Source organism: Photinus pyralis, unplaced genomic scaffold, assembly GCF_008802855.1.
Source record: "Photinus pyralis isolate 1611_PpyrPB1 unplaced genomic scaffold, Ppyr1.3 Ppyr1.4_LG5, whole genome shotgun sequence".
NCBI lineage: Eukaryota > Metazoa > Arthropoda > Insecta > Coleoptera > Lampyridae > Photinus > Photinus pyralis.
The window spans coordinates 25,155,268-25,164,939 of record NW_022170596.1 but is presented as its reverse complement, the minus strand read 5'-3'; the positions used below and the strand labels follow the sequence as shown (position 1 = coordinate 25,164,939).

Here is a 9,672-nt window from a genome sequence, read left to right as displayed (position 1 = left end):
GCGCCCAAAGTGAAATTAGCTGTTAAGGGAGAAAACTTTCGCATGTTATAAAACCCTCTTAACGATCATAAATCGTGACGTATTGATTAAATTTTTATAAAACTTTGAAATTTCGAGTGATTAGTAAGCTCACCTGTAGATGGCCGCAGCATCTACGCCGAAGCGATTGGTTGGGATGATATTAAAACAGTTTTCGTCCGTAACAAGATTAAGATGTAGTGGCCAAACGGATTTCGCGCAACGGATGCACAGTCGGATGATCAATCTGCAAAGCAATGAAAACGCACAATCACGCACAATGCACTAACTTTGTCACACACACCATACACACACGACTGATCTTCAGTCGGAAAAAACTAAGGGAACTAAAAGAAAGAATAGTGACTAGAATATTCGATCAAATCAACTTAGGCCGAGCCTTTATGCTATCAAAGTAGACTGAAAATCCAGAACATGTGACCCCTTTGCCAATCTTAGAGAAAATCCGGATTTCACGATACAAAAACTTCATTTTATTAACTCTATGCCGGGGGTCAACCGTATCTTTAAAAATTCTTCTACGATTGGCTTTCAGGCTACTTCTTTTACAGAAAAAAACCGTAAATGGATTACTTTACAAATAAAATTTATTCTTCGCGATCATTCTAAACGTGTGATGTTATGGGAGATAAAGTCCCAAAATTGGATTCAATCCGGAATCAGTCCGGTTTAATTGCGCCGTTAAAGAATTATTACCGTCCCTTAAATGAAAATATTTTAAGTATATTGTCTACTTATAAGTCAAATTAACACTTGTTATTCATGAGGTTTTCAGAAGTTTAAGGCAACTAACTGGGGCGAAATAGAGGATAGTCGTGTGCAGATAGTGTCGGTCGCAGGAGGCTGTTTAGTATGTGAAACGTGTAAGATGCCCGGGGCGCACATTTGCGAGTCTCCCCCGTCTCCTCGCCAGTTTCATCCCCCTCGGACCACAGGGCTTGATAATGGATATATTGTATCATCTCCGCTCGACCGATAGACAGCTTATTTCACATTCAAATGACATTTATATACGGTCTTTCCATTCACACCTAAAATCCTATCAAAATTTGGATATAATAATATTCTGCGAAATTCGTTATCGTCAAATTAAGAAAATATATGTGTCACCCTCGCCCTTGCCGCCTTCTCGCGAAATTTGAAAGCGACACTGACACAACTGAATAAGTGACAGTGAGCATAAAATAATTTTATTCTCGCCGCTTCTGTATAAAGTGGTCGCTGAAGGAATGCGTATGTATAAGTAATAAATTGTCGCTTGAGAGAATGTCCAAGCAGGTGGGGGCGGCTCTGCTTAGGGGAAAGCTTCGGGGATGAGGCGCTTGTACAACACGTGCGCTCAGGGTGGACGTCTCCGCATACGCTAGAACTAGATTAACTATGACAGGCCCGTATTTGTGAAAATCGGTTCGCGTATATTATTTGTTATCTATTTTGCGGTAATTATCCAATAGTTTTAATCAAAAAAGTTCACTGGCGACAGTAAATGGAAGGTGTTCGAGAAAAATAATCGGTGGTAGTTAATCATTCGATGCGCCTGCGATATAGATACAGATTGTGTGTGTACAATCTTGTACTTAATAAATCTTATTCGATTTCCTTTTTGCCTTGAAATTAAACTTGCAGCCCTTTCCTTCGCAAAAATAGAGTGCAACTCATTATGCAGTGTGTTGCAAACCTTAGGTAAATTAACCATCCCTTCTTGATCGAATCTATTTAAATTTGAATTGGTGACCTATTATTACACAGAAGTGTAAGGTTGTGCCACGAAATTAGTAGTAATGTACCAAAGCTGTCAGGTCTCTTCGATTTCGCGTTCAAAATCTAATTTTAAAAAAATTTCGACGCAGAGCTGGTTTTACCAATTAAAGTGGCACGTGATGCTTTCATTAAAGAACAATAATTTGGGATCTTGTTATCATAATTTAAAATTAAAGTTTAAAGAAAGAATTGGTCATAAATTAAAACCATTTCATTTCAATTGCAATACAATCAGCAGTTTATGGTTCTATTGAATCACATTTTTTTTAAACAATTCGACGTAAATGAAATTCATATTTAAGAAAAAAATCTTAGAATTCCGAGAAAAAGCTCAAAATAACTTTTATAGCCATTCGAAAACTTGCCCGGAGAAAATTACCTGAATCATTCATCTCTGCAACTGCATGTGCTTTAAACTGTAAGGAACTCTCCGAAACTCCATAAAACTTTCTGACATCCTTTATGAATCTTCTAGAAAATTTCCAAACTAAATGAAACGTACTGTTTGGAACACTGGTAGTTTCCGAATCTCCATAAAAGAGTCTAAAACTCTAAAAATTTGTTAGAAACTTCCGTACATATTGTCTGTAACGGTTTACATGCATTTATAACTTTTAAAATATACAGAGCGGTCCATATGTATGCAGTATGAAAATATTACCCTCTGAACTATTAATTTTCTCAGTTACGATTGCACTAAATTAAAAAAAACTGTATATTGTTCAGAGAATTAAATTTCCTTTCAACCAAGGTACCACACGACCCTCAGTTTCATTTACAATTTTCAGGGGGAAGGGGGGGGGGGTGTTTATAATACATACGAGTGTTAAAGGAGGGTAATATCTTCATAATACAAATAGTCAAATTTAGGATAATGATTGATCTATTTCAGTTTCTCCAATAGTACACAATATAGCTTAAAATGAACTTGTTGCATACATATGGATCACTCTCTACATGTGAAACCTTCCGAAACCCTTTGATTCTGTTCTCTTCGTGAACAACGTTTTGGTTGTTTTGAGATAAAAACTTTAAAAAGAGAATCTTTGGATAGCAGAAATCGTGAGGATGTGTTTGTCGATACATCATTTTAAACGTTTTTTCGTGTCTGTGATCATGATACGACAATTTTTTGGAAGATAAAGTTGCATCAGGACGAATACGTTCATGTATTAACGGATTTGCCCAGGTTTTTGGTATGTCGCTCTTGATTTCGAAAAAATGTTTTTAAATTTCTTACCTACTAAAAGATTGCAATTTCCACGAAATTTACTGCCTAGGTATCTTTTAAAGATTTAAAGATAATTTTTGAACATTTAAAGAAAACTTTTAACTGTAGTATCTGACATAAAAATAAATCTCAGATTTCTAATTATTCTGACGTGTAGGACACGCGATAAACTGCCCGGTTCTAAATTTCTAATACTTATTCAATGCTAAAAAACTGCTTCTGTATCAAAAAGTAATTTTGAATTCATTATTTTCATGTTAGGATCTTCCAGGTGCCAAGGGTAGCTTTTCGCAGTTCCATTTAGTGTTGTATCATTTTGGTGTAGGATTTTTGCAAAAATGTTTACAAAATCGCAAAACCTAGGTGAATCTGCAAGTTCCATCCTTATAACTGTTATTGTTCCTGAGAAAAAAATTTAAGAACGCACATTTTTGGATTCCACCCAAATTAACAACACACTTAGTAAGTCCACTCTCTATATTCATTAAATCAGGACTCTTTCTTTTGGGAAATTGCACGCTTACAATGACCACATGCGCGAAAAATTAATTTCCATTTAAACGCATAAAGTTTACTCTCGAGTTTACTAAACTATATAGACGAGGGAAATAAGGAAAAAAATTGTTGCAAACAGTTCGTATCGAAATGCGGTTTTCGGCATAGTGTTCAGTCTATATCTGCTCTCGAATTTCACCGGGGATGCTTAGGGGCGGTGCTACGGAGTGCCGGGGGTGCAGTGGTGCCAAAAATTAACCGTACCGAGGAATTGCTCAGCAATGCAACTCGGGGGTTTTCGCGGGCGCAGAGCTCAGATCTGTTCTGAAGATTCTCCAGGAATGCCCGAGGGTGATGAGATGGGGGTGATTTTTGAGTAAATTGTAATAATTCACACAAAAAACCCCCAGTAAAGATTTCCGAGTAATTTTAAAGCACGATTAATTCTACATCCCACTGCACCTACGAAGCGTAGCTTTGAAAGGTGTTTTACGTTTTTCAAAACCTTTTGGGTTTGCCAAAATGCTTTCAGTGACAAATTAAACCATTTCTAGGATTAGTGCTTTAGATGCATTAACTGTATACACACCTTAGCTCATATACAGGGTAACAGAGTGGCACAGTAGATTGAATAACTCGTACGGAAATAGATTTTGGGAAAAAACCCAAAAACAAGTCGATTTTGGTTGGAAGGGGGACATATTTTACTTCAAAATTTACATTCCTGGCCTCAACCCCTTAAACAAAATTGCCACCCCTTCAATAATTTTAAATTGAACGTTGGGTCGAGAGACACATCATTGGAAAGGGCTCTTAATTTCCTACACGCCTATGGTTTTTATGCGATTTCTTTGAAGATACTCTTGACTGTATGGTTCATGTAACGTACGTCTGGGTCATTGAAATAAAATTGTCAGTAATTTAACCATTAGAAACCGATAAAAAAACCAAAACAAAACATTGGCATCTGAAACATCAGATAATTCATAAGTTGCTCATAATAGGGATAGCTTTAGCAGAGTTTATTAGTCGAGGATTTTATGTCTCATGGTTTCTGTTCTCCAGGATTATTTTGTGTAACTAATATTTTTAATGGACGTGTTAGTTCACGTAAAAGCTTGAATGTCCATTTGAATTATTTGTCATTTGACATCCTGTATCCTTTAGAGGACGCCACGGGTGTACATTTTTAAGTAAAATATGTCCCCCTTCCAAACAAAATCGTCTTGTTTTTGCGTTTTTTTTCTGAAAACCTTGGATCCTTCCGAGTTCCGAGTAATTTTGGAACATTTTTCAAAACATTTAACACACTGTAGAAAGCTTTAGGTAAGCTGTTTGGTTCTCGAGAGAGAGACTTTGAAATCGCTTTTCTAAGTGCTTTCTGGTGTCCCTTAAGTTAGACCACTTCTTTAGGAGACAATATCCACTTCTAGAAAGCGCCTACAATATTCTGGCGAAAACTCAGAGTCAGAAAGCTCTGGAAAAGTCTAGAATTGTTCGCCAAAGATGATTGGTAGTCCAATTTAGGGATATTTTATCAAGGCAGAAGAGAGACGTAAGATCTTAATCAGTACTAATGGTCTTTTAAGTACATCATCTGAACCATTTGCAAAGCTATCAAGGTTATAATCCTAGAAAAGGGCTAATTGGTTTTCTGAAGCATAAGAAGGCCATCAAAACGCACGCTTTTTAGAGCTTGCGATATCGTTACAAAGCGTTTTAAGTAGTTTCCAGATGGCAGGCGTAAAGCACTTTGGAAAGTCGTCTAATTTTTCTCAGAACCTTGCAAGTACTTTCCAGAGTATTTTAAGTCTCATCAGAAAAATATAAAGCGTTAGTAGTAATCAAAGTCTTTCCCTTTCCAGAGTCTTTATGAGAACGTTACAGAGTATTCTATCATATTCTCAGTGCGTTTTAGGTTCCCTCTGTAATACTTTACATTTTGAAAAATTTCTCTCTCAAACCCTATTGAGGCACTCTCAAATTGAATCGTATGTCGTTTAAATCAACATGAAATACGGTAATAATTGGATTTCTTGCAGTGACGAATAATTAGAGGATAATTTCTTTCAGAACTCTCGTTAATAGTTATAACAAATTAAGTTGAATAAAAATTTACATTTTTTTGAAAATTTGTATACGTTAAACTTACTGTTGTAGGTATCAAGACGAATGCGAAACACGCCTTAGCGTGACGATTTGTTTAAATATGTTCTCTAGGAGATTATTAGTCATTCTTGGGCATTTATAGAGATTTATAGAGAGTCTCCAAAAATGCCTCTCTGTTTATCAAATTCCCCACATAACCCTGTTCAAACGTTTTCTTGTCCTTAGAAATTATTCAGAGGCTTTCAATATTCACGAAGGGTTCTTCAATGATTCATCAAGGCTCTTCAAAAATGAGGTGCACTTAATCCAGATCAAAATTTCTAGGAAAACTATGAAGGATTTTGGAACTTCCAAAATATATAGGCAACAAATATTTTCTGAGATAGGTATACCTAAATAAAACTACCTGCAAAGAATTTCGGAATACCATCTCAAGAAACTATAAAATATAAATATCTTTATCATGCAAGAATACGTGCTTATGTACACTGTACAGTAAATATTTCTTTTCTGTATGGAATGCTACCTAATGACTGGCATAGGTAGTTATTACCCACGTTTAGATTTCGGAGGTCCACAAATATACACTTTTACTTAGACACCTACACGTAGGCAGGCAACCAAAACTACTTAAGTTCGTAGAAGTAAATTGTCAATCAAACTACTGCTTTATATCAGGGTGCACATTTTTTTTCACACCTTGAAGTTTTCTTTCTTGTTGTACAAGCCTAATTTGGTGTGAAATTTTTAAACGAAAACACAAATTCAGCTTGGAAGGATACATTAGTCCGCAAGCTTTAGCGTCCCTTGTACTTCAATGGGAAGCAAATCTTTGGGTTCGTTAGACAGATTAATATTTAAAAAACTTGTTTAGGTGTAAATATTTTTAAAACAAAAGAAAGGCACACGCTCCTCCCATTAACGTTGGACCGTGAGCTTTATAATGTTAACGCGTAAAGCTTCGGCGAGAGAATTTTTACGATATTGGTCGAGTATAATAGATGAAAAAACCGTTCATTGGTTTACTATTAATCAATAATTGGTTATGTAGTGGATGCACGGTTTAATGGATGTTTAAACATTTCGAAATTCATATGGCTAGGATTTGTGATTTGTCGCAAATCGGATCTTTATCGAATTTGTTCAGTGCTGATTTTCTGCTCGCCAAAATCGTGCTACACTGCAGAAGTTTATTAATTAAAATCATGCAATAGACATATCAAATTTTAATAAAAGATTCAAAGTGACGTTAAATAATAGAAATTAAAATAAGAATTGAAGCTCAGTAATCCAAGAGCAAAAGATGCCGAACGATTTAAGAAATGCTTACCAATAATGCAAAGAAACGATTCTACTGTTGGGAATATTAGTTCGAGTACAACTATATATGACTGTGATAGAAGTTACATTTGTCAAAATTTGCTAAATCAAACTTACTTGAAAAGGATGGAATAAGTGGAAGTGATCGCGTCTAAAGGTATCATTTGGATTCTGGAGCAAGTAGGGTTGCCACCCCTCCAGGTTTCACCTGGAGTAACCAGGATTCGGCAGTAAGTCTCCAGGTTCCAGGTTACACTTAAGTTTCTCCAGGTTGAACGTCATAGAGCGTTACAAAAGAAAATTTCCAGGAGAATAAACGTTTGTTTTTGAAAACGCCGCGCAATGTCATGTCACAGGCGCATCGCCTATTCGCCAAAGCAAAGCGCCTCCCATCCGGTTTGCTCTACAGACTACAAGTTTGCTCAGTGCACAGTTTGGTGTCCAATGTGCAGGTGCAGTCAGTTACACGGAAAATACGCAGTTTGGTCAAAATTACGTAAGTCTGCGTGTTCTATATACTTTGGAAGCAATTAAGCAGTTTGTAGTTCATATACTAGGTTTGGTTGTAACGTAAAAACGATTTTTCGTCATGGGCGACAGCGACAGCACACTGAGCGATTCCAATGAAGCAATATCCGAACGTATAAGTGAAACATCAACAAGAGTGTCTGCGGTGGCGATACCTCCTACTAAAAAACAAAAATATTCCTCTTCGTTTCAAGATTCCTGGGCACAAAATCAAGACTACAAAGATTGGCTGGTGAAAGTCGATAGTCTTACTGCAAAATGTAATGCCTGCGTTGTAAAATTTACCGTAAAATATGAGGGCGAAAAAGCCGTAAAAACTCACTTGAAAAGTAAGGGACATTTCGCTGCCATTAATAACCGTACAACAAATAATTTAATTACTGCATTTTTACCTAGAAAAAATAACGCCGAAGAAAGCTCTGTGTCCATCATCGAAATTGCCCAGGTTTATCATGGTGTCAATCATCACCACAGCTATCTAAGCACGGATTGTGCAATAAAATTAAATTCGAAGCTTTATCGAGATTCTGCTTTGGCGAAGAAAGTACACTGCGGTAGAACAAAAGCTGAAGCCATTGTCGAGAATTGCCTGGCTCCTAAAAGTATTGAGGATGTCTTGGAAGATATGCAGGTCAATACAGACACATCATCACCATTTTCTGTTCTAAGTGACGCATCTAATAAAGGAAACCAAAAACTTTTTCCGGTTGCCGTGAGGTACTTCAGCGTTAAAAATGGAATCCAGAATAAATTATTGGATTTTGTCGAAAATAATGACGAATCTTCCGCATCAGTAACAAACAGCATAGTGAAAAGCCTGCAAAAATGTTCCCTGAAAATTTCGGACATTAGTTCTTACAGCGCGGACAATGCGTCAGTAAATTATGGTGTTCACAATTCAGTGTTTACAAAGTTACTCGATCTAAATGCTGAATTATTAAAAGCTAACTGCAACTGCCACGTTATTCATAATGCAGGCAGAAATGCGTCAAAAGCGCTTTCGTATGATGTTGAAAATTTGACTTTAAAAATTTATGCAGAATTCTCCAATAGTGCCAAGAAATGCGAAGCTTTGAAAGACTGCTTTGAATATCTAGAAATTCACTATCAAAAAATGTTGAGACATGTAACTACAAGGTGGCTCTCCCTATATTCGGCTCTTGATCGACTTCTGCGATGTTGGCCAGCCGTCAAGAAATATTTTCTTGATCTTGGTGAAGACAACTGTGATAAAAATGTCTGGAAATTCATTAAAAGCCAAGAGCATGAATTGGAAGACGATTTAAGATCCGAAATTCCACTTTCAGAGTGTTACATTTATTTCGTGCATCACTATATGAATATTTTGAATACGCATATAGTTAAACTGGAGAGTAATAGACTAAGCAGCACCGAACTGCATGAAATTATGTCCGATCTGAAGGAACAAATAATCCAAAGACAAAATGATCAATTCTTTGGGAGTAAAGTGTCAGCTGCTTTGAAATATCTCCCAGCGAACCAGAAACAGATTTTTTTGAAGGAGGCGAATTTGGTTTACAAGAAACTCCTTGATTATTTGGATAAGTATTATGATTTCCAAAATAGTCCCTTCCAGTATTTTGATTGTCTGAATCTGAAAAAGAATAAAGGAAATATCAGCTATAATAAAATACTGGAAGCTAAAAAAGCGGCAAAAATCAATAACATCGATGAAGACGCATTATATAATGAAATTGTGATTCTCAAAAGTGGACTACAACACCTTGAAATATGTGGAAGTGAAATCGATGAACTCTGGTGTAAAATTTTTCAAACATCCAATCTGCCCAATCTGCTGAAAATAGTCGGTAAAATTTTATCCATCCCTGTGAGCAACGCATTTCCTGAAAGAATCTTCTCTTTGATGGGTAATCTCTGGACAGATGAAAGAAACAGAATGAGAGTGGAGTTAGTTAAGGCAGAGTTGTGTGTAAAATTGAATTTTAGTATGTCTTGTCAACAATTTGCCGAATTTTTGGAAAAAAAAGAGCAAAAGGCACTACTGGATGCGTGTCAAGGCAATAATAAATATAGATTTAAGTTAAATGTAAATAATGATAAATAAACAAACTTGAATCTTATCAGTCTTATACGCTCCTATCCCACACTGAAAATTTTGCTTTCACATTTTACTCCAGGTCGTGGGTAATTCAAAGGTGGCAACCCTA

The 9,672-nt window shown here is 36.3% G+C and overlaps 1 protein-coding gene across 1 annotated transcript; it reads left to right on the top strand.

Annotated features, from left to right (window-relative positions):
* The first annotated feature begins 7,374 nt into the window (after nt 1-7,374).
* On the top strand, nt 7,375-9,569 carry LOC116170636. Its single transcript, XM_031487140.1, has 2 exons — nt 7,375-7,451; nt 7,513-9,569. Exon 2 carries the CDS (start codon nt 7,545-7,547, stop codon nt 9,567-9,569), a length of 2,025 nt encoding a protein of 674 aa, XP_031343000.1. The 5' UTR covers nt 7,375-7,451; nt 7,513-7,544.
* The last annotated feature ends 103 nt before the right edge of the window (nt 9,570-9,672 follow it).